We start from the raw sequence: 26102 nt of genomic DNA, 5'->3' as shown, positions 1-26102 counted from the left end.
ATAACCTCCATCCTTGCCACCCACACATAGCCTCCATCTCTGCACCATGGCTACCCTCTCCATGTGCCCTCTGTGCTCCTATTGGGTGGACGAAAATAGAAGCTGATACCAACTGGAGGAGTCATTCTATCTCCGTGGTCATGGTGGGACATTCTCTGATGGGCATCACCATGTGATTCAAAGAAAGTCACACTTTGTGCTCACTCCCACAGATCCGTTCATATGCCTCTTCCATAGATCTTCTTCTGCCCAATATTCCAATCTTTCTTCTTCCAGGCCCTTACCAAATGGCCAAGCCACCTGCTACAACCCATGGATCTTACATATTCTTACTTCAGGCCACTTACATGCAAAATGGATGACTACGCTCAATGCATGAAGTTTGAATCACTGAGAGGATTTTGCCTCATCATTATCTATCAGATCATAGACAAGCAGCAGTTCCTGTCAACTTGTACCTACTTAGCAAGTCATCTACGCTTGCACCAAGCTCAGCCTTTTTCCTCTTCTACATCAGTCATAAGGGGCCTTCCAATCCCATGCAGCCATATGTGAGCTTAGACACAGGTACCAGTGCAAGGATTGATGACATCTAGCCACACAATCATGCAGCTTACTTGCTCTCTGGCCCTGTTCACACACAATTCTCAGTACACTACCTCCATCTTACCAGAGGTTTGTGTTGGGCCCCCTGGATCCTGTAAGTTGGTGGATTCAGCAAAACCTAGCTCCTGCTGGGCATTTCCAGCCTTCTGACATCCACGATGAGGTGTTCTTCCCATTTTCCGGGCCCACACAGTGTGCCAGGAGCTATTTTCAATAGTTTATGATTTTTATTCTAAAGGTCATGTGGCCATGCTCTTCTTTGTTATTCTCCCATTGAAACTTTCCATTCATTGCATTGCATCTTTCCCCACCACTAATACATTAATACCATACATGCTGTCATGCTGTATAGTCCAAGAAGCAGAAGTCCTTGTGAGCTACAGTGGCTCTTCAAAGTCATTCTGAAGTATGGTCAGAGGGCCAGGGCTTTGCATACCTCGCTGAGCAGTGAACTGATGGGGGCTCCCCCTGCGGAGGGGCTGGAACCTTGGAATCCTGGACAACTCTCTAAGACCAAGGGCAACTTACAGAAGGGGCTGAGCTGTGAGCAGCTAGTGGGCAATACTCCCAGCAGCTGGGGGAATAAGTGCCTCAGATCTGGAGGCTATCTGGGAGGCACAGCACTGCAGAAATAGTTAATAAACCCGAAGGCACGACATAAAACACTGCAGTGAACTTTTTGATATTTGACTTGCATAAAGCAAGAAAGGCTTTTTTTTAATCATAAAAATAAGTCTGAAACTTTGTTCAGTGGCTCCACATATCAAGGATGATGTCAGTGATGCCCTTGGCATTTATCTCATACGTCTTCGCTCACGGCTACAAACATCAACCATCCTGACCATCTTTGAGGTGGAAAGAGAGAGAACACAGAGCAGCACCAGCAGATTCTCCTTCATCCTGCCAGCCTGAATTGTGCCCCAAAGCCAACCTTAGATGTAGGAGAGTCTCCCAGGGAGAATACTTTTTTTTTTTTTCCTGTCTCTAGAGTAGAGGCAGGAATGGAAGAAGGGGATTTGGAAAGGGTGCAGTGAGTCAATCAATTTTGTTCTCAAAGTAGGTTCCTGTTTTGCTAATTGAGGTCAGATCTACAAGCTTTAAAGACCAGATGAAAGAGGATGACATGCCATCATTTGGCTGAGGAGCCAATTCAGGTCTTTTATGTAGATGGGAGACTATCTGCCTCACTTGGAGTCCAATCAGGAAAACAAACAAGTGCATGCCAGGTCTTTCAGAGAAGGGACTGAATATGGAGAACTAATTGCAACGGTCCTGAAGGAGCTGAAAAGCCAAAGAAGGGATAGAGACATCTTAAGGAGTAATACCAGCAGGAAATTACTATAATCCCTGGTGATGGAGATCCCACAGGAGGAGAAACTGTCACCAGATTCCAGGAGCCAGGGCTGCCCAATGAGAACTGGTTGTACAACAGAGGGTATCTGGCTGGAACTGGATCTTGGAAGGAGAAGCAGTCCAGGAGAAGCTGGAACCACAGAGGCTCTATTGCTCCAAAATTGAAAAAGCAGTGAGGTGGGGTGGGAGATGGGAGGGGCACAGTTTCTCCTCCTTCCCACTTTCCAATCACCCATCTCACCCCACAGACTTAACCTAATTTGAAGTTAGCTGACAACAGAGCCTGGAAAATGAAGTTTGCAGGAATAAACTCAAGAGCAAACAAGAAAATTACTGGTACCCCATCCCACCTGCGCGGTGACATGGATGTTAGGACTACCTGCAAGGAAGCCACATCTTTTCTTGGGATCTTTGTCCCACCACATAAATAAATTATCTAGCTCTCAACATTTGACATTATACAGATACGATTATTTTGTTTGAACTAAGAAAACAGTGTTACCTACCACAAATTAATTTAGGAAAAGCAGAACTATTTTTCATGAAATATATGTTCTAAAACTTTTTAAACTGCGTCTTGCCCAGTTGGAAGACAAATCTGATGTGATAAAGAAGCAAAACATTTTTAAGAGAATTATTTATGAAGAGCTAGTAAATCAACTCCTTTTACTTTCAAAATATAAAAGTCAAAACTATTGATCAAAACAGGAAGTTGAACTGGGTGGGGCTAAGATTTTGATGTTAATTACAGATAAATTAACAAGAGAATGTGAGCCATGGATGATTTATAATTTTTGACCCTGGAAGTGCCACCAGCCACTTGAGAAGGAACTATATAATCTTTTGATTATTAGATGTCAAAAATATAGCCATCAGTTAAAATTCCAGAAATTCGATTAATGAAAATAAGCAAAATATTTTGTGAAGTAATATATCATCCAAGAACAGAGGATTTTAGGGAAATGAATAGTCTTTAGATTCAATTCTTCTTGTCATGTCAAGATATAGTAAATCTGTATTTGTGGATAGGACTCTGTGAGGAAACAACTCAAACTGTGTAACTGTTTTATCATTTCCTCTAGCACAAGACCGGGATACACTTCAAATAGAGCACCACACATAATAATAATAGTTATTGCCTGCCAGATAGGGTGCTTAGCAAGTCCTTCATACATGTTTTTTAAATTAATCCTCAAAGAATCTAATGAACTAGGTGTTATTATTACTCTCATTTTAATGATGAGAAAACTTAGCCTTAGGGAGGCTAAATGTCTTTAAAATAAGAGCATAGCATAATCAGTTTAGAGTCATTTAGATATATTCTGATATCTGGATTAGGCAAGAACCCTATTAAAAATAATATAGTTCAAGGAAACTTTGACATTGTAAAATTGCTATTCTATAGAAAAATTTCAATAGTCCTTTAGGGTTTGAGGAATATGATTTAATATTAAACTATTTAACCTTAGTAATAAAGATCAACCTAATAATTTATAAACTATATTGAAGTTTTCAAGATTAAAATTCAATGGTTTTGACATTTCTCTCAGAGTTATACTTTATATGAATTTCTGTATCAGTTGTGAGAGCTTCCCCTGGGCTAAAACAAATCACAAGGAGATTTTTTTAAACTGTGATTTGCATTCAAATATATATTAGTGAATTTACATACTTCAAAGAATATTCTCACTAATCAATATTTTAGAAACATTTTTCAGGGATGAAAATTTAACTCAGGGTCCCTAGAATCTACATTTTTTTATTTGCAGGGAAATTTGGACATAAAATTTGTATCTTTTAAAACTAATATGAATCAAAAGGTAAAAGCATTAACTCTTCATGACTACAAATTACTGATCCTTCTTCCAAGGCTCTAAAAATAGTTGTTTAAAGGAATAAGTCAGTGTATCTAGGGGATCTAATATGTGATTTTTGTTTAAAAGAATTCCAATCACCATGCTGACTTCTATTCCATTTACAGTATTAAATTATATGAAATATATTTCATTTTAAAGTGCAATATGGTCATATTTGTCAAGAATGCAGAAATCTGGGGTCCTTAGAAAGTGACTACTGAAGAGTGAAGAATTTCTGGAGTATTTTTTCCTTCCAAATTGTTCTCAGCTACCAAGCTTGTTTTAAGATGCTCTGAGCCACCAATCTTGGTTTTTACATGCATTATCGTACAAATCCAGGAAACAAACTCAGACTCTTGACATTGACCACAACATTTCCAGCAGTCTTGATGTTTCTGATTATATACATGCTTCCTGTGTTTGAAATCTTGTGTAGCATTAATACAGTATTAACCTTTTAAATGAAACTAACAGTATCAGTGTCCTCTCACATACATTTTATGGTTTATGCTTGTATTTTAGTACATCGGGGTTTATAGCTTCCTTTAAAAGATCTGCTTAAAGATAGAGTACAAAAGATGCAAATCCGGTAAGAGTTCAGAAAATTGTAGTCCCAGGTTTGGAATGTCAAGTGGAAAAGAGCGACAAACTCTGTCACAGGAATAAAAGATGAAGCCATGGTCTTCTACGATCATAGACAGGAGAGATGTTTTCGAGAAATGAGCATGATATCTACCACAAAGACTATAAAAAAAATACTATGCATGTGTTTCACTAATAAAATGGGCCAAGTCAGGATTTGCCTTAGTGCAGTGTTCTCTGAGGGTGGCTGTGCCCTGAACTCCTGCCTGCCCAATTCTGACCCTCAGCCCGCCCATTGCTCCCTCCACGCCTCTACCCTTCCTCCGATTGCACACACACGCCCAGCCCGGCCAGAAGATAAAGCTAAGATGGCAGACAGAAAGTACTAGAGCCCTGCTCAATGGGGCTGGAAAAGCACTAGCGAAGCCCTCTACATGTTTTTTCATTCTGCACATTTTCTTGAATAGTGACAGGGCCCCCCCGCCCCACGTCACCCTTCCCAACACGGGGCTTTCCATAGTAGTGCTAACAGTAACTGGCGGGAGGGGACACTTGCTTTTGCATATTTCGAGAAATCCACTTCTGTCGTTTGCAGCGATGCTTCAGGTGACCCTCGAGACTTGCCTTGGGTGGGGTGGGGGGCACCCTCCCCTACAGGTCCCCTGGACAGTGGACTCAAGGGTGAGTCCAAATGCCCTTTCCCTCCCGGCTGGCGCCCTATTCCCCGCCAACCCCAGGGGAGCCTTCCAAGCTGCCCAGCTGCCAAGGCAAAGGAGTAGCAAGTTGCAGTGACCCCCGGGAGCGCACAGTGCGGAATCAGGAAGAAGAGAGAAAACGCCGCACTGGCTATCAGTTTAGGGTAGAGCGACCGCCACCGCTGCCGTGGAAGGAAACGCTGCCAACCGCAACAGAAACGCCACCCTCGGATACCTAAGTGAGCATGTGTGCGACTCTGCGCACGCCTAGTGGCGCCGCTCAGTGACAACGGGATTCGTTCACAATTATCCAGCTACCGGGTTTTGTGTGTACCCAGAAGGCTCGGGAAGGGGCCTGTCTGGGACCGAAGGGTTCTGTAAGGACCCAAGGGAAATTAAGGAACCGGTAAGGGGGAGCTCGGAGACAGATGCTCCAGGTCAGTCTCCACTAGCTCTAAATGGACAGTGAGTGCACAGGCCACCACCTGAGCCCCAGCTGCAAATATTTCTCTCTGCCGGCATTTTTTCATTCACATAGTCATTCATTCAACCAATGTCTATTTCCCTGCTGCTTAGGGCTAGTGTCTGTGCTAGGAGGTGGGGATGCACGGGGCGGGGGCGGGGGGGGGGGGGTAACAGACACAAGCATCATTCCAGTCCTTATGGAAAAGTCTAGTGTCTTCTGTTTTGTGTGTAACCATTTGTGAAAAGGCACCTGACAAGGTGAAGTCCTCCCACAATCTCCTGCAGTATTATTCTGACCCTGTTTCAAAGGATGCAAGTGAAAGTCACTCAGTCCTGTCCGACTCTTTGTGACCCCATGGACTATACAATCCATGGTATTCTCCAGGCCAGAATACTGGAGTGGGTTGCTATTCCCTTCTCCAGAGGATCTTCCCAACCCAGGGATCCAACCCAGGTCTCCCACATTGCAGGGGGATTCTTTACCAGCTGAGCCACAAGGGAAGCCCAAGAATACTAGAGTGGGTAGCCTATCCCTTCTCCAGGGAATCTTCCCAACCCAGGGATCGAACCAGGGTCTCCTGCATTGCAAGCAGATTTTTTAACAGCTGAGCTACCAGGGAGGCCCAGTCAGAGGATGAAACTTGCCCAAAGACTTACAAATAGCAGAGTCAGAACCCAAACCCTCCCGTGCCAGAGCCTTTTGGCTATCTCTCTGGCTCTTGCAACAACAGTATTAGCCCTCAGAGGGGCTAGGAGTTCGGCCTTTAACTCCAGGAGCATTTAGCTGCCTCTATACCTGTGTCTCAGCTCTCATTCCAGGGTTGGGAGGGGGGTGGAGGGGGGTGGGAGGGGGGGAGCGGGGAGAGGGGGTGAGGCCGTTTCTGTTTCACACAGGGGGGTAACCATGGTGGAGCATCAGCACAGGGAATTTCACCCAGCAAATAACTGCTGGATGTCTACCATAGGCAGGTTCTAGACCAGGTGCTGAGGAAGACATCAAGATAGAGAAAAAGCTCTGAAGGAGCTTATAGCTGAGGCAACAAGACAAATATAAAATCTGTACAACAGAGCCACTCACATGACGAAAATACTATGATTTCTCATGCCTGTCCTTTGTTCCATGGCTTTATTATCCCACTTCTATGTATCTTTTTAAAATCAAAATGACATCCATTTATTATTCAAAGCCCCAGATAAAAAGGAATCCTTCAGCACTGTCTCCCCATAAAAACTAGAATTATTTTAATTTCTCCACTGCTTGTTTGTACTTCTCTAAACAGTAAACAGGGCTTGATTCCCACTCCCGCCCCCAAAGAAGAACATTCAAAGAGGCTTAAGAGCCAGTAAGTACATAAAGGATATGTGTGCTTATGTGTTCAGTCATATCTGACTCTTTGTGACCAGGCTGCTCTGTCCATGGGATTTCTATGGAGTGGGTTGCCATTTCCTTCTCCAGGGGGTCTTCAGGTTCCAGGGATTGACCCTGTGTCTCCTGTTGAGCCACTGGGGAAGTCAATAGCACTGGGATATAAGACTTAAAAATGATTTCGTCCGGACTATGCAGTTAAGCAAACTCTTCAAACTGAGAATCAAAAGGATAAAATTTAATAGGAATCAGGGTGCTTTGGCACATATATTTCTAGAGCATTTACTTTGAAGAAGTTAGTAGAATAACTGGGAAAGGGGGACTCAGCAAATATTACATTTATAGATAACACTGATAAGATCTTTGGTAGATATGACATTTGCTTATGTTACACAATCTGTCACAATTGTAGTTTCAGGTCATATTCAAGAATTATCTTTAGTAATGTAAGTCTGGGCTGAGAAAGATAAGCCATGAAGTGACCACTGTCAAGAGATAAGAGTGCCCCCCTCTTAGGGTGAATGTGGCATTAAAGAAAGAATATTTGAGAAAAGCGCTACTGTATTAAGGCTTAGCTCCGATATAAATGTTAAGAACAAGAACTTGGGAAATACTTCGGCTTGTGGATACTCTCCTACCTAGGAGTTATAATTTCACAGAAAAAAAAAAAAAAAAGAAAAAGAGGGTGCACCAAATTACTACCTGTCTTTGGTAAGTAAAAGCTATTTTTAACAGACTTAAATCCTAATGACCAAAACCCCCAAACTAAGACCACCAAAGGTACTTCTAATTCGGCTGGCCTCCTTTGCCTTGAATTCTGAGTTCAACCAGCACCGTTCACAATATATCTTCCCGTTGGCAGCGAACGCCTTGGGGAAAGGTAACAGGAATACAGAACGATCATCCTTTGACGGCGGGCACCGGGTCTCTCTTTCAGATCCCAGTTCTCCCACCTGGATGGAACCCAGTACCTGAAGCCGACTGCCTGGAGCTGACAGCCTCCCCAGCACTTTCCCGACTCTTCCTCAAGCTGCTAGTAAAACCCGGAGAAGTGGACTTCTTCCCGATCCCGCACGCCTCCCCGGCCCCACACCCAATGCCCGGAGGCGGAGGCTGTGGCGGCGGAGAGGGGGTGGGGCGGGAACGGGGGGCCGGAGGGACTGAGCGTGCGCGAGGGGTGGCGCATGCCCAGTGCGGCCGGCCGCTTCCCATTGCGGGTGGCTCCGGCGGTGGCAGCGGAGGCGGCGGCGGGTGCAGCGGCGGCACCGCCTCCTCCTCACACTCCCGGGGTGGCGGGGTTAGATGAGCGGCCCCAGTAGTGGCGAGGGCGGCGCGGGGGGGAGGAGGAGAAGAAGGAGGAGAAGGAGGAGGTCGCTGTCTTTGTAGTCTCAGCTGCTGCGGGAGCCAGAGGCCGCCGCCGGAGCCGTCGTCGTTGGAAAAGGGCTGTGTGTGCGCGCGCGTGTCTGCCTGCCCGGCCCGCGGGGACGAGGCGGCGGCGGCGAGGAGGATGATGTGCGCAGCTACCGCCTCTCCTGCCGCCGCCTCCTCGGGGCCCGGCGGAGAGGGATTCTTCCCGGCCGCTACCATCTCTTCCTCCCCGGCGCCGGGGGCGCTGTTCATGCCGCTTCCCGAGGGCTCCTTGGCGGCCGCGGGGCTGGGGCTGGGGCTGCCGGCCCCGGACTCCCGGGGTCACTACCAGCTGCTCCTGTCAGGCCGGGCCCTGGCCGACCGCTACCGGAGGATTTACACAGCTGCGCTCAGTGACAGGGACCAGGGGGGCAGCAGCGCTGGACACCCGGCCTCCAGGTGCGTCTCCGGGTGCCCTTCTTTGCGCCACATGCTGCATGTGCGCCCGCGTGTGTGTCGGTGTCCGCCTGTGTGTCTGTCTGCATACGTGTTGATCGAGCTGTCTTTCAGCCAGCACTGGATGCTAGATGGTAGAAGCAATACTCAGAAAGGAGGGTGCGGTGGCAGCAGTTTCTGCTCTTTTAAGTGTGTGTGACTGTCTTTGTGGGGGGCGAGGGAGGGTGGAAGCGGGGAGCGTGCGATGCTAGAAAAGGTGATGGTGCGGGTCGGTTAGGACACGTGTCTGTGTATTGTTGAAGCCGGAGGAGGGCTGAGCGGAGGGTCATGCACGAAGAGAATTTGCAGGAGCGATGAGGGAACTGGCGTGTCCAGTGTCTTTGCCGCAATGGTATTTGCACGTATTTCTCACCCCTCCCCCCATTCCCTCAGGACCTTCCATCCTCACCTTTCCGCCTCCCTTAAAAAAAAAAAAATCTGCCTTTCACTAAGGGAAGCAATGGTATCGGTTAAAGATAATGTCATATATATAGGATGAGTTTAGGATAAGACAGGAGATTTCAGTTTACGAGATATATGCGAAAGGGATACAGATGGAGCTTTTCCCTGGCTGTGAACGGTGTCTGATAGAGATTTCTAGAGCTGTACTTTGATAACTAGACCTTTGGGTCCTCGGGAGACGTGGTTACAACAGCTCTAGTGTTCTGTTGTCCCATCGGCCATTTCCCTTCACCTTCTGTTTTATTTCCTCAGTTACTTTTTGGCCTTAGACTAGAGGGGGTTTTGTGGGGGAAAAGGGGAAACCTGAAAAACTTAAAAAGGTGACAGCTGGTGTAGTGATCAACTGGCACCAACTAGAACGTTTGAGGAGCTCCTACAATCTCTTTCAAGACTTGGTGCACCTACAGCTCCCTTGGTGGAGGAGATGTGAAATCACTTTCATTTTCTTTTTCTTAAAATGTAGGTGTCTTTTTGCTTAAGGCTCTCCTATTGTCTTCCTGTCCATGCCTTTACATGCCACATACCTTGAAGCATGGTGACTGACTTGTTTCACCAGCTTGGATTTGGCAGTGGTAATTGCGAGCTGTCTTCGTCTCCCCTCCACCCCCCACCTTCTTGCAGTACATAGGGAAAGCATAGGAGGATTTTTGTCAAACAAGTTGCAGAGTTCACTGTAGTTTTTGAATGTGTAGTTTGTTCGGTAATAACCAGATGCCATTTTCTCTCATATGAAAGGGGCTAGGCTGTGAGTCAGGTATTTGTGTTGACCAGTGTGTGCTGTGGCCCCTGTCCACCGCAGAGAGGTGTAAAGATAGAGCTTCACTTTTTCTGGCTAAACATTTCTTCTGGTCTGTTTGATTGTTCACGGGATTGGGACTTGAATAGTTTTATCATACTGATGTAAATGTGTATAACTAACTACCCTTTGCTATCTAAATTGAAGGCCACAATGTCACAAGTCTGTTTCTTGCTAATGTTTTTGAAAATAGCTCAAAACCTCAATGGACAGTTTGCTCTAATAATTAGGTGTAATTTTGAGCTGTGAGTCTTTTAATTATGGCACTGTAGGTGCATCTTTACAAACCCCTTTTAAAGAATTTGAGTGTATTTCATATGTTGTTTCCAGACTTACGCAATACGTTGTGGCTGGCATGTTCCCTGTTTTAGCTTTCTGCTACTGTATTTGTGCAGTAAAACTGTTTCTGTGTATTTAGAACTGTATAAGCAGTTTTAGGCAAAATTAATATAGATTAACCACATATATAAAGTGTATGAATGATTTTTAGTCTTTGGTTTATTTTTGTACAAGCTATCAATTAAAATTAGCGAAGAATTAGTTCACATACCATATTTCAAGAAGTACTCACGAAACAAGCCTTAAGTTGTATGATACTGCCTTCCAGTGCTTGTTCAGAACATTATTTTAGTTCACATTTTTACTAAGTCGTGGCTGACTATTCTTTATTGAGGATTTGCTTAAGAATTCAGTCACATTTCATATTAAATTTTAATGGGGAAAGTGGACTGGAATTTAGGTTCTGAATGAATGATGTAATTATTGGTACAGGGGCACGAGTTGAGATAGAGGAAGAGATGAATGTTTCAGAGACAGAGAATGGAGCAAGAACAGAGGATGAAGTTCTAGTGAAAGTCAAGTTTAAAGGTGTGAGAGAAAGGAGACAGTGAAGTCAGACCAAAAAAGATTAAAAAAAATTAAGATTAACTGTGGCACCTCTGGTTGGATTGAAAGTCCTCAGCAGGGTTAAATGCTGAAGAAAGTGAGAACACTTCCCAGGTCACTGGTGACTTTTGAGGAAGTGGTCAAGATGTATTTGTAAGAGAGGTGTGGTTAAGGAGTCGATGGGATATTTTGGGGTAACAGGGAGATGTAGGGCTGAGGAAAGGTTATTTGAGTGTGGGAGGGAGGGTGGGAAATGTTCAGTAAGTGGAGAAGGAGAAATGAAAGAAGTGAGAGAGGGGATAATCCTTGGGGGAAAGTCTAAGGGAGATCTCGGGGACAGATTTGACATGACAGGTGAAGAGGTTAGCCACTAAAAATGTTAGGAGCTAGTCATCCTTTAATATAGAATTGGAGGAGGTATGTATTTATAAATCTAAAGACCAGGAGTTTATTAAGAACTGTATCTTTTTTATTTTGGTAATCCTAATGTGTAGCAGAAGTTTTGGCGTCTGTTCTGTAAATATCCAGTGCCTGCTTTGTTCCAGGCATTGCTTGACGTGCTGAAGATGTAGCAATGAGCAGGATAGACAAGGTCTCTATCTTCTTTGGAATTTTCACTCTAGGAGGGAGAAATAAGCAGCTGATCATTTTAGGTAGTGATAAATAGCCGTGGAGGAAATAAAACCGATTTCGTGTGGCGGACAGTTTGTAGTTGAGGGTGATATATTAGGTAGGGTGATCAGGACAGGTCAGGGTTAGTTGACATTTAAGTTGAGTCATGATGATTGGAAGGCAGACCTAGAGGAATAATGTTTTAGGAAAGTACAAAGTGTCTGGTGCAGAAACAAGGTTGTATTCAAGGAACAAAACAAGGCAAGTGTGTTATCAGTCAGTGTTGAATAAATTAGTTACTGAGGATTATGTTTTAGATGTAGATAGAGAAGTTGAGGGATGGAAGCCTAATGGCATCAGTGACTTCGATGGCATTCTACTGAATGCTTGGATTCTGAATCTAGACTGGTTTTAGATCCTGGCTTTGCAACTCTTTAGCTGTGTGACCTTGGGCATATTACATAACTTCTGCGCCTCTGTTTTTTTTGCTTAAAAAATATTTTTGAGATATAATTGGCATATAACATTGTGTTGTAGGCGTACAACATAATCATTCCATATTTTGAGGAATGACTATGACAGAGTCAACGTAACATTTATCAGCACACATAGTTGAGATTTTTTCTTCTTGAAGTGAAAACTTTTTTAAGATTTACTTCCTTAGCAACTTTGAAATATACATTCCAGTGTTAACTGTAGTTACCTCCCTGTACGTTAAATCGCCATGACTTATTTATTTTATAACTGCAAATTTTTGTTTGTGCCTTTCAACTTCCCTTGCCCATTGTGCCTATCTCCTTACGCGTGCTTCTGGCAACCATGAGTCCGTCCTCTGTATCTAAGAGTTTGGGTTTTGTTTTTGTGTTTTGTTTTGTTTTGGTATATTTGTCTTTCTCTGTCTGACTTATTTCACTTAGCATAATGCCCTCAAGATCCATTCCTGGTGTCGCAAGATTTCCCTCCGTTTTGTGCCTGAGTAATATCCCATTTTAAGTATATATCTTCTTTATTCATCCGTCAGTGGACATTCACATTGCTTCTCAACTATTGTAGATAATTCTGCAGTGAGTGTAGGGGTGCAGATATCTTTTCGTTAGTGTTTCCTTTTCCTTTGAGTACATTCTCAGAAGTGAAATTGCAGGATCTTATGGTAGTTTTTCTTTTGAATTTGTTGAGGAATCTCCATATTCTTTTCTATAGTGGCTGTGTCAATTTGCATTCCTACCAACAGTACACAAGGATTCCCTTTTCTCCATATCTTTGCCAGTACTTTTTATTTCTTGTCTTTTTGACGGTAGTCATTCTAACAGAGTGAAATGGTATACTTCATTGTAGCTTTGATTTGCATTTTCCTGGTGATTGGTGATGCTGAACATCTTTTATGTACCTTTTGGCTATTCGTGTATCTTTTTTGGAAAAATGTTTATTCAGAGCCTTTTTCCATTTTTAAAGCTGGATTGTTTGTGGGTTTTTGTTTGTTCCTTTTAATTTTTTGATATTGAGGTCTATGAATTCTTTATAATATATATAATGTTATATAGTAACCCTTTATCATTATATGGTTTGCAAGTATTTTCTCCCATTTGGTAGATTGCCTTTCCATTTTTGTTTGTCTCCTTTGCTGTGCAGAAGCTTCTTAATTTGATGTAGTCACACTTGTTTATTTTTGCTTTTTTTTTTTTCTATGTAGAATGGGAATAATAATAATGAGGACTGTATCATAGGTTACATGATTCTGCATATGTGAAGTGCTTGGCACAGTAAGTGCTAATAAATATTAGTTAATGATTTCCGCTGAGAGTGAAGGGGCAGATGGAGTTTGGGGACTTAAATAGAAGGCAAAGATCATGTCTTCCTCTTCTGTGTTGGTCTCAGTGACCAACATTACTATTTCATTTGTTAAGCAACTGAATAAATATATTTTTCTATGAATGAATCAGTGAAAGTTGGAACATTTGCTTGAAGAAAAAGATTGTAAGGAAATGAATAAAGGAATGTTTGATCAGTTCTGAATGTGAATGGCAGTACAACTTTGATTGCTTCTGGAAAGAACTATAGCACAGTGACTAATCTGCCCTGCAGTCAAACTGCCGTAGTTCAAATTTCAGTTCTCCTTTTTGGTCTCTTAAAATGGGCAAGTTAATTAGCATTTCCAGGTCTGTTTCTTTACTTATAACCTTATAGGGTTATTGAAAGAGCATTGTGCCTGAAGATGGTAAATGCTCATTAAATGTTAGCTGCCATTGGTGGTGGTCACGGTGTTACTATTACTGTTATTATTAAAGTCACATATTTAAAATTCCAATCAGCATGATGTTGTAAGCTTTTCCACTCAAAAAAGAACTGAAAACAATAGTTGATTCAAGGTTGAAGTGTCCATGGAGATGAAAGAATAAAGGAAAGTGAAGGTTTTTGGTGACAAAGATTGACCATGTGGTAAAAGAAAAGTGATGCCAGGAGGGAACTGATAGACCGGGAGATAAAGACGGTCAGGGTATCAGGGTTGAAGTGGCAGAAGAACAGTGTTAGTGGAAACAATAGAGGAGATTATATTTAAAGTGGGAAATTGTTTTTCTTCTCTAAGCTAAACCCATATACTTCCTTCAACTTTATCTCTCTTTCTTGTTAGAAATTTGAGCCCATCCTTCAAATGCATGGGATTTTGGTTATAAGAGGTTAATCCAACACAGATTCTGATATTAATATTTGGTGCTAACCATTGGCCCTACAAAAATTTGTAAGACAGTTTCCACCTGAGTTTATTTTCTGGATGGGAGTGAAAGGTACAAAGGCAGGTAGTTATAAAAGTGTTAAATGACTAAGGAAGCACAGCCTATTATGACAAAGGGACGGTTTACTGAGCTGGTGCAGAAACATGAGCAAGAAGTATAGAAAGCAGTTTGTGTGTAAGTAATGTTAAGAATTCTGTTAGAGCTACAAGGTGGATGTTTCTTATGAGGGAGAGGAATGGGAATTCATTCTGGAAATGGAGGCTTTGGCCAGAGGGTAAGGCAGCTTGAAATATCAGGTAAGAGTTCAGTTTTATTCAGTAGACACTGATAGTTTTGAGCTGTGAAGAAACATTATTGTTACTATTAGTGTTCTTGGAAGTGATACAGGGTTGAGTCAGTGTCTTTGTGGATATGTAGTAATTTGCTTCATGTAGCTGTTGTATCTGTGGAATCCTATACAAACACGTGTTAAGGCAAAAGTCGCTCTATTGGCATATAAGTAGGTAGAAGTATGAAATGAATTCATTTCTAAGCTCATGAGAAAATCTTGCCTTTGGGCTTAAAAAGAAAATAAAATGTTAATTTAAAACTAGTTTTGCATTTAAGATACTTATTTTTAAAAAATCAACAGAATAGTTAGAATAGTCTCACTTTTTTTTTTTCTTTCAAGAATAGATTAAATACTCAGGTTTTGGGAGGAGGGGTCAGGTTAATCGAGATTTAATTTACATATAATAAAATTTACCCTTTTGTACATGTCCATATGAAGAGTCTTAGAGCCATCACAGTCAAGTATAGAATATGTGCATCACTCTAAAAAGTTTCTTTAGTTTAACTCCCTTTTCCTCCCCCTAGCTACTGGCCACTACAGACGAGTTTTCTGTCACTAATATTTTACCTTTTCTAAAATGTCTTATAAATCTCACTCCTTAAGGGCAGGATTGCATATATAGTTCCTCTCTCTGTCATCTGTCCTTGTATTTCCTATAAATGGAAATTAGGCTGTAAAGCTTCAGTAGGTTTCAGTTAGACATTTTTGGGGCAAGAATATTTTGAATATAATGCTGAGTACTGCACATTGTGTCCCATCCGGCGGTTTTCATGTCTCATTGTTTAGTAATGCTCAGTCTGGTTACTTGAATTACTTGGGTTCCCACTAGATCTCTTTTTCTGTATATGTATGCTGCTTCCATTTGCAATAAGCAGTTAATCGTGGGTAATAACTTTGACACACTGTGGATATCTTCCACCTAATGGTTTTAGCATCCTGTGATAATCCTTGACTGAGTCAGTTTTATTAGGGGCTTCAAAATGATGGTTTTTGTAATTCTGTTAAAGTAGAATTTGGTAGCTGATGCTCTTCTGCGAAGAATGTTCCCTTATCAACTAACTGGTGGTAAGCTTACTTCCTCCTAGGAAAGCAGGGTAGATGATTGATTTTCTCCCCTCATTAGCCAAATGGGTGATAGTAGTCTAGCAGTGGAGTGGTGGGTGCTGCAGTTCATCACGCAGGTATCTCGGTTCAGGCACAGGCTCCCCCAGCCATTAAGAATAGTGGCTGCTAAAGTCTACTGCAACTGAGTCTCCAGATTGCTCTGAGCCAACAGAGCTGCTTCCCTCAAAGTCACTTTTCTTCTTCGGGGGCAGCCTGCATCCAGTGCCTGTTCTCTGTGGGGCTGTAAATGCCTGGCCCTTCAGGTAGGACAACTTTGAAGATCCATCGCAAGTCCAGAGCTCCCCATGGATTGGCTCAGGCTTTCCTGTGATAGCGTTTCAGTTCACCTCCTTCCTCTGTTTAGTCTCATTTCCTCTACTCTCCCACATTTGTTGATCTGCAGGGCATTTTCCAATACTTCGGGTGTGTAAATCTCCATTTCAGAGTCTTTTTCTTTGGCATCCTTACCCAAGACAGCTTTGACAGCAGTGGTCTGAGGAAGTAGTTTTTTTTTTTTTTCCATTTATTTTTATTAGTTAGAGGCTAATTACTTTACAATATTGCAGTGGTTTTTGCCATACATTGACATGAATCAGCCATGGATTTATATGTGTTCCCCATCCCGATCCCCCCTCCCCCCTCCCTCTCCATCCCACCCCTCTGGGTCTTCCCAGTGCCCCAGCCCCGAGCACTCGTCTCATGCATCCAACCTGGGCTGGTGATCTGTTTCACCCTTGATAGTATACTTGTTTCAATGCTGTTCTCTCAGAACATCCCACCCTCACCTTTTCCCACATAGTCCAAAAGTCTGTTCTGTACATCTGTGTCTCTTTTTCTGTTTTGCATATAGGGTTATCGTTACCATCTTTATAAATTCCATATATATGCGTTAGTATATTGTATTGGTCTTTATCTTTCTGGCTTACTTCACTCTGTATAATGGGCTCCAGTTTCATCCGTCTCATTAGAACTGATTCAAATGAATTCTTTTTAATGGCTGAGTAATATTCCATGGTGTATATGTACCACAGCTTCCTTATCCATTCGTCTGCTGATGGGCATCTAGGTTGCTTCCATGTCCTGGCTATTATAAACAGTGCTGTGATGAACATTGGGGTATTCCTGTCTCTTTCAGATCTGGTTTTGAGGAAGTAGTTTCTAAAATGGGGTTTTGGAGCTAGACTTATCTGCTGGCTAGCTGGCAGTGAAGACCCCACGGCTGGTTGCAGATGAAGCCTGGTACTGGTGACCCTTGGCTTGTGCTGTAACTGTGCCCCTGCTGAAACTCTCACTGGTGGTAAGACGGAGTGGGACTCCTGTAGAAGAGACTGTATTGGTGGGAACAGCATCTTAGGCTTGTGAGACGTTTAGGGAAGTTCCTAATTATAAGGATGGTGGTGTCACAGGACTGGTGAGTGTCTCTGAGAAAGACCATGAAAGACTGAAGGTAACTAGGAGCACAGTTAGAAAGTTAGGTGATTACTTTCTTTGGCATCATGTAAAGAAACTCATCTTCTGCAGTAGGAGCAAAGAAAAAGCTAAAGATTAGACCCATGATTTAATTGCAAAGGTAGCAGAACTCCAGGGTGGGTTGCTTTCTCAGAAAGTCTGCTAGGCCAACGTCTGTGCTTTGGTTAGGAAGAAATGGGACCCTGGCTTTTAAGATGGGACATCTGAGTTGATGCACTGGACAGCCAGTTGAAACCTTGAAACCCCCAATTCCTCTGAACCCTCTGAACCTACAGAAGTGGTCTTCTTCTCTCAGGTAGAGGATAGTTGCTTGGAGATTATGCTGCCCCTACTACTCACCTCCTTTCCTCTCCCCTGCTACTTATCACCAAACCAGTAACTAGAGTTAAGTCAGAGCAAAACCTCCTGGGAGATGCTGGGCCTGCTGAGGCGGAGAGGGACTAAGGTGCACATGTGTACATGCACACACACACAGAATGATTCCCAAACTGTGCAGAGGCACCCCCAAACTCCACCAGATACACAAGAATACCACGGGCTATTTCAGAATTTTAAAGGAAACACAGAAATGTCTGTCACAAATTACTCCCTTGAGGTAGCTCATGGTTTTGACATTAGATCATGTTGCACTCATTTCCATGATGTCTTATCTTTTTTGAAGTTGACTTTTGGGTATTTGCTGTGATATAAAGAAGGTGCTTCCCAGGTGGCTTAGTGGTAAAGAATCTGCCTGCAGTGCAGGAGCCACAGGAAATGTGGGTTCAGTCCCTGGGTCAGGAAGATCCCTTGGAGGAGGAAATGGCAACCCACTCCTGTATACTTGCCGGGATAATCCCATGGATGGACGATCCTGGCAGGCTATAGTCTGTGAGGTTACAGAGGTTGGATACGACTGAATACGCATGCACACATGTGATACACATAAATTTGTATACAAAAATCAGTGTCGAACAGAAAAAGAGGGTGGTCTGTTTAATCTGCACAAGTTTTAAGATGTTGTACAGGACCCAGCCAGTGCATTGTGCAATTACCGAGTGATTGTGGCTATTTAAAAATGAAATATACTTATTTTTCTTTTAAGTTTGTGTGTATTATTTTTTCATATGGCTACTGAGTTGTTAGAATATAACTTCTTATTTGGTTTTCATTAATAATAATTAGGTATTCCTTTTGGTCTACAAAGTGTTGTGGAAAAATTACTGATGATGATGGTGCAAGGGCCCAGTAATGGACTTATACTTGTTACTGTTGATCTAGTAGCTGAGCTAATGAATGTCCAGCCCAACAGTAACAGAGAGTAACCGTCCTTCAAGGAAAGCAGCCAGTCCTTGTGCCTTGGAAGGGTCTGTGATTCATTTTGACTGAATTTGCTGCATATTCTGAGCCTATTTCCCTTGCCAGCTTGCAGGGACTCAACTAGTGCTGCAGTTTGAGGGCCTGCAGAGTGATCCATCGGCACAAGGTGCCACATTACGCTGTTCAGAGTGAAGGCCCTGCTCTTAGCACACGGATCCCACAGATCCGTTTGTCCCACTGTGCCTGTAACTACCCAGAAGGTGCCGACCCATAGCGTAGTAAGACGGTCAGGGTGGCTCAGCTGAGGGTGAGCCTGAATCCTCCAGAGTTCCCAGTAGGAAGAACACATGGAAAGCGAGATACCTCTGCTTAGTATCCGTGGTCCCCTGGGGCATTTCTGCTTCCCGTCTCTGTAGCTCTGAACACTGGTCAGAGTCACTGTAAGGGTCCTTATACTAAGGCACGGCTGCTGGTGGGACTTGGCGCTCCTTTTCTGCGATGAGGACTCACAGGGTTCATGTGCCTGATTATCCGGAGGAGGCAGGGCTGTGGTTTGCAGTGGAGCGTGGGGTTCGGCCCTCTGCTGTGTCACACTCTTAAGTGTTCTACTGGCTGTCTGCTGGTGCTTCCTTTTCCAACTTTTGTGGACTGTGGACATGAGAAAGGCCCGGTGGCCACCTCACAGGATCAGTCAGAATTTCTGGTCCAACAGAAATTCTACTCAAAGACAAAGGGAATCCAGGATGACTTACAAAGAAGAGGTCGTGACTATAAGTTTTGGCCTTGAAACCATCTGAAACCAGTGGTGGAGGCTCTAGTTTCTCCTACAATACTTAACTTCCTCTGGAAAGTTTCTCCAGGAAATGAAACTAAGCAGAATTCTGCAGGAGCGTTATCCAGAATTTATTTAAAGCAAGTGAATGGTAGTAGTATAATAGGTGAACTGTGGGGAATGCTGTGGATTAGATTTTATTTGTAGATTCTGTGGGATGTTCTGTATAATCACATCATCATTCTTTCTGATCTCTAGGTAACCATGTACTCCCTGCACCTTTATTCCAACGACAAGAACCTTTCTACTTCTCTTAAGTGCTGAATACGAATGATAGTTGCATCCTTCCTTGTTCCTAATCTAAGGAAGAAACAATGACAAATCAGTCTTTTGGTCTTTCACTGTTAAGTGTAATATTAGCTGTAGATGTTTTGATAGCCTTTGCCAATTTGAGGAAGTACTTTAGTATTCCTATTTTGCTTATAGTTTTTATCGTTAATGTGTACTGAATTTTGTCAAATATTTTTATGTATTTATTGATATGATCCAATAGTAAAGGAATATATGATCATATAATAAAAGGAAAAAATAAATTAATACATTTTTGAATATTCAGTCAACCTTGCATTCCTGGGATAAAACTTTGTACGTGATGTATTGTTGAATTTGATTTCTTTGTTAAGAATTTTGGGGTTTGTATTCATGAAGGATATTGTTTTATAATCTTTTTTTTTGTAATATCTTTGTCAGGTTTTTGTGTTATAGTTGCCTTGTAAAACGAATTGATTAGTAATCACTTCTGTGTTTTTTATTTTATTTTTCCATTTAGTAGTTGGAGGCTAATTACAATATTGTAGTGCTTTTTGCCATACACTGACATGAATCAGCCATGGATTTACATGTGTTCCCCATCCCGATCCCCCCTCCCCCCTCCCTCTCCATCCCATCCCTCTGGGTCTTCCCAGTGCACCAGCCCTGAGCACTTGTCTCATGCATCCAACCTGGGCTGGTGATCTGTTTCACCCTTGATAATATACTTGTTTCAATGCTATTCTCTCAGGACATCCCACCCTCACCTTCTCCCACAGAGTCCAAAAGTCTGTTCTGTACATCTGTGTCTCTTTTTCTGTTTTGCATGTAAGGTTATCGTTACCATCTTTATAAATTCCATATATATACGTTAGTATACTGTATTGATCTTTATCTTTCTGGCTTACTTCACTCTATATAATGGGCTCCAGTTTCATCCATCTCATTAGAACTGATTCAAATGAATTCTTTTAATGGCTGAGTAATATTCCATGGTGTATATGTACCACAGCTTCCTTATCCATTCGTCTGCTGATGGGCGTCTAGGTTGCTTCCATGTCCTGGCTATTATAAACAGTGCTGCGATGAACATTGGGGTGCACGTGTCTCTTTCAGATCTGGTTTCCTTGGTGTGAATGCCGAGGAGTGGGATTGCTGGGTCATATGGCAGTTCTATTTCCAGTTTTTTAAGGAATCTCCATACGTCTGTATTTTTTAAAAGGTTGCATGGGATTGAATATTTGATAGAATTCACTGGGGGTACCATTTGGTCTTGGAATTCCCTTTGGGGGAAGCTTTTACAGATTGATTTTTAAAAATAAATACAGGGATAGTCAGATTTTTTTTGTTGTTATTTCTCATAAATTTTGGTAACTTTTTCTTGAGAGAGTTGTCCTTTTATCTGAATTCTGGAAATTTTTGGCATAAAGTTGTTATAGCATTCTTATTGCCCTCTAATGTCTGTGGGGTCTGTGGTGATAATCCCTTTATCATTCCTCATGTTTATCATTTCTCTTTTTCCCTTGATTAGCTAGAAGTTTGTCATTTCTAAGTTCAAAGAATCAACTTTTGACTTTGTTAATTTTCTCTACTACTGGTTTATTTTCTATTTCATTGACTTTACTCTTACTGTAATTTACTTCTTTTTTACTTTCATCTTTTTCTTTTTTTTTAGTTTGTTAAGATGGAATCTTAGGTCATTGATTTTTAGATTTTTCTCTTCTAATATGAGTAATTTAAAGTGATGAATTTTTATCTAAGCACATCTTTAGTTGCATCCCACAAATTTTGATACTCAGTATATTCTTTGTCATTTAGTTTAAAATATCTTCTAATTTTCTTTGTAATTTCATCTTTGATTCATGCATTGTGTGTGTGGGCTAAGTTGCTTCATTCATGTCCAATTCTATGCAACACTATGGGCTGTAGCCCTCCAGTCTCCTGTCCATGGGGATTCTCTTGGCAAGAATACTGGGGTGGGTTGCCATTTCCTCCTCCAGGGGATCTTCCCCTCCAGCATTGGCAATTGGGTTCTTTATCCCTAGTGTCACCTGGCAAGCCTAACTCATGCATTACTTAGAATTATTTTGTGTAACCCTCAGATGTTTGATATTTTTATATATATGATTGTTACTACTTTCCAGTGGACCTTTTATATAATTTCAGTCTTTTAAAATTTATTGAGATGTGCATTATCTCCCAGGATATGGTCTTCCTTTGTGATAAGACCATATGCATTTGAAAAGAGTATGTGTTCTGCCATTTTTGCACGTAGATTTCTATTAATGTCACATAGTAACTGTTGGTTGATAGTGTTGTTTGGCTCTTTTATGTCTTTACTCATTTTTTGCCTAGTTCTATCAGTTGCTGAACAGTGGCATTAAAGTATTAAAAATACTTGTCTCTGTCCCTGTTAATTTTGTCAGTTTTAACTTCATATATTTAGTCCTCTGCTAGTATGTACATGTATGTTTATCATAGTTAAAACCTCCTGACAAGTTATTCTTTTATTTCATTGTGATAACATGTTTCTTTATCTCCAGTGTGCTCCTTGTCTTGAATTTGCTTTTTCTGTTATTAAAATAGCTTGTTCAGACTTACTCAGGTCAGTTCAGTCACTCAGTCATGTCCAACTCTTTGTGACCCCCATGGACTGCAGCATGCCAGGCTTCCCTGTCCATCACCAACCCCTGGAGCTTGCTCAAACTGATGTCCATTGACTCAGTGATGCCATCCAACTATCTCCTCCTCTGTCGTCCCCTTCTCCTCCTGCCTTCAGTCTTTCCCAGCATCAGGGTCTTTTCCAGTGAGTCAGTTCTTTGTATCAGGTAGCTAGAGTATTGGAGTTTAAGCTTCAGCATCAGTCCTTTGAATGAATATTTGGGACTGATTTCCTTTAGGACTGACTGGTTTGAGCTCCTTGTAGTCTAAGGGACTCTCAAGAGTCTTCTTTTCAGACTTATTAGGCTTACTATTTTCATGGTAAATTTTTTCCTGTCGATTTTTTTTTATAGTTTTATTTATTAATTTTTTTGGCTGTGCTGGGTCTTCATTGCTGCATAGGCTTTTCTCTAGTTGCTGTGCAGGCTTTTTTCTAGTTGTGTTAGATGGGGGCTAGCTATGTAGTTGCGATGTGTGGGCTTCTCACTGTGGTGGCTTCTCTTGTTGCAGAGCACAGGCTCTAGGCATGCAGGCTTCACTAGTTGTGGCACATGGGCTGAGCAGTCGGGGCGCCCAGACTCTAGAGCACAGGTTCAGTAGCTATGGCACATGGACCTAACGGCTCTACCACATGTGGGATCTTCCAGATCAGGGATAGAACCTATGTCTTCTGCCTTGCCTGGCAGATTCTTTACCTCTGAACCCTCAGGGAAACTCCGTCCATTTACTTTTGATCTGTTTATATTTTTATATTTAAAGTTTCTCTCCTTTGGGCAGTACATGTAGGATTTTGCTTTTTTTTTTAAATCTGTCAATCTTTGCCTTTTATTTGGAGAGTTTAAACCATTAATATTTAATGTAATTAATAATTGGTATGGTTGACTTTAGGTCTGCCATTTTATTGTCTTCTGTTTCCCTCTGGTTTTCATTCCTGTCTTGTCCCTTTTCTATCTTCTTTTGGATTATTCTTTAGTATCTATTTTAATGTATCCATTGGACTTTGGGGCTATATCTTTTGGTATTAATTTTTAATGCCCTAGGGATTACAATATAGATACCTAACCTTTCACAGCCTACTGAGAGTTACTATTGTACTCACTTGTACTTCACTTAAAATAGAGACATCTTTCAACCATACAGAAGCTTTTTTTTACCCCCCTGTTATACCCCACTCCCTCCTTTTTGTTAATGTTGTTATATGTATTGTGACTGCATACTTTGAAAACCTCACCATACAATATTATAATTTTTGTTGTTAATAGTCATATGTATTTTAAAGAACTTAAAGGGAAAAAGGTATTTTATGTCTGCCTATATATTTATTATTCCTGTTATTCTTCTTTCATTCCTGAAGAAGCTGCGTTTCCTTTCAGCTTAAGGTACTTACTTTATTGTTTCTTGTAGAGTAGTCTCCTGGGGATAAACTCTCTTTGTTTTTGTCATCTGAGAATGTCTTTATATTTTGCTTTGATTTCTAAAGGATATTTTCAGTGAACATAGAATTGAGTAAAAGCTTGTTTCCTTTTAGCATTTTCATGATGATGTTCCACCATCTTTTTACCATTATGATTTCTGAACTAGTAGCCTTTAGTAGTTCAAATTTTTTTTCACTTTTATATAGTATGTCATTTTTCTTTATCTGCTTTCAAGAATTTCTCCTTTGTTTTAGGTTTTCAACAGTTTGATTTGATGTATCTAGTGATTATTTTCTTTGAATTTCTCCTTTACAGCTTCTTGAATCTGTAAATTTGTCTTTTACGAAATTTTTTTTTTTTTTTTTTTTTTATGAACAACAGACCTTACTTCTTACAGTTCTGGAGGCTAGAAGTCCAAAATCAAGGCAGCAGCATGTCCACCTTCTGACCTGAATCTTCTTTCTGGTTTATAGCCAGTGCCTTCTGGCTTTGTCCTCACTTGTGAGGGTAGGGACCTCTCTGGTGCCTGTTTTATAAGGACACTAATCCTATTCTTTTTTTTTTTTTCCCACCTGCAAAGTAGCAACACAACTATTCTAGCCATCAAACACAGGACCCGCAACCACAATGCTCACACATATGCATGTTAATCACAGGTTTCAATCCACAAAGGTAGACGTGCAAACAGTGTAACTTGCTCCCTTCCCTCCAGCCCTGCCAAATAGCTTAGAACTGCAGGAGTCCCAGCTCTGCTTAGAGGAATCCTGTTTTCAGTCCATTCAGATCATCTCAGTTACTCCAAGGTTTCTTTGTCTCATCTCCTGCTCCCCACCAGGAACCAGAAACCTTGGAGCTGAGGGGAGCTTGTAGCCCACAGTCATCATCCTGCTCATGCTCTGCAGAAACCTCCAGATTCCTCTTTGGCCTTCGAGCATTATCCATCTAGATCATGCTGCAGCCGCCTTGCCTGCAGACTTGGGCCGTGTCACAGTTGTGCTCTTTCCAGCAGCAAAAGGAAGCACTCATCAGTGGGGCTGCAGCCTCTGTGCTGTGAGGGAGGGCCTCTGAGCCTGCAGCCGTTCCACCTGCTGCTGCCACACCTCATCAGGCACAGAGCAGTGCAGGGAATCTTGCTGCCCTCTGCGCTGCCGCCAGGCTCCCCGTGGGGCAGGAAGCTCAGGCTGTTTCCGCTCACTCTGGGATGCCCACATCTCCCCTTCCCTCTACCCTGTGATACAGGTCAGGGGCCCAGAGTGCCTTCTTAAGGTCACAGCCACGCCCTCCTGCTCTGCTTTCCTTACCCTCTCCTCCCTTCCCTTGGAGAAGGAAACGGCCACCTACTCCAGCGTTCTTGCCTGGAGAAGCCCTTGGACAGAGGAACCTGGCAGGCTACAGTCCATGGGGTCGCAAGAGTTGGACACGACTTAATGACTAAACCACTACCCTCTCCCCGGCTCTAAGTGATCGTGGAAGTTAAACCTTGTAGCCCATCTGTCTCCCTACTGTCCTTCCCTGAGGCCATTTACCCAAGGCCCTGCCTATTTCCTGGGTGGAAAGAAGTCACAGGACAACTAGAATTACTCGAAAATGAGAAAAACCCTGATAGACTGTCTCAGAACACTTTTCCAGCAGAGCTGTGAGACTTGTGAAGCACTCTGACGTGGAATCATTTTCTCTCTTTTCTGTGTACAGGCTCAACTCTATGCCAGGATATTAAAAGTCTGTGTGTGCCTGCAGTTGTAACCTAAAGGTGACCTATGGAGGTGGTCACCTTAATATTGCTATAGATGGAGTCAGTGACATGAATATGGGCTATAAACCTTTTTCTAGGTCTAAGCTGTCTTTAACTAGCTCATGAGCCTCTTACTGTCTCAGTGATGTAAGGTCATGATTTTAATTTTTTTTAGTTACTGTGTGATGCTTCAGTCAGTGGTGTCCCTAATTATGTATCAGTGTGGATCACTTCACCTTGGGGAAATAGTTTTTAGTTTTAAAACTAAAATTTGTATTTTTTTTCTTTTAAAATATGTATTTTTTTCTTCTCCTTCCCTCATTCTTAGGCTACCAACTCACCCTAGAGAGACCACCTCTATCAGTCTCCACCATCCTAATTGGCAGATTCTAGCCTGTTATGAAAATTAGAAAGCGAGCCATCATCTGTGTTACTAGAATCGTGTCTGAGACTCATTGGGTCCTGCGTTAGGATCTGATTGTAGCAACTTGGTGGTGCCTATTGTGGTCACTCAGGGGCATTTATTTGGATTTACTTGTTTGTTTGGTCTTGTTTCTTTTTTTTTAATCTAGGAGATGTTGTATTTCCCAGGTACTGGACCTCCCTCTGTCAACTTCCTTTGTCTTCCGCTAAAATGCTTCCACTCACCTCCTTGTCTCTCGTTGGACACAGAGACCCAGGCTGGCCCACACATTGTCTCCTCCTCCAGCCTCCTTCACTCCCAACAGCTCGCACCGTCTTCAGCTGCTTGGGATGGCTG

The 26102-nt window shown here is 42.3% G+C and overlaps 1 protein-coding gene across 7 annotated transcripts in view; it reads left to right on the top strand.

Moving 5' to 3' along the window:
* Nucleotides 1-8170: 8170 nt before the first annotated feature.
* MYCBP2 (MYC binding protein 2) overlaps nt 8171-26102 on the top strand; it is a 263283-nt gene continuing 245351 nt past the window's right edge. For 5 of the 7 annotated variants that reach the window (XM_065902278.1, XM_065902281.1, XM_065902280.1 and 2 more), the window contains exon 1: nt 8173-8729. In XM_065902278.1, the coding sequence (XP_065758350.1) occupies nt 8431-8729 (299 nt within the window). In that variant the 5' untranslated portion in view covers nt 8173-8430. Of the gene's footprint in view, nt 8730-26102 lie in introns of all 7 variants that reach the window. The other 2 variants (XR_010658547.1, XM_065902282.1) reach the window with 2 other exon arrangements.

The sequence above is a fragment of the Muntiacus reevesi genome, chromosome 11 (assembly GCF_963930625.1).
Source record: "Muntiacus reevesi chromosome 11, mMunRee1.1, whole genome shotgun sequence".
NCBI lineage: Eukaryota > Metazoa > Chordata > Mammalia > Artiodactyla > Cervidae > Muntiacus > Muntiacus reevesi.
The sequence above is the reverse complement of the archived record's forward strand: the minus strand, read 5'-3'. Positions and strand labels throughout refer to the sequence as shown.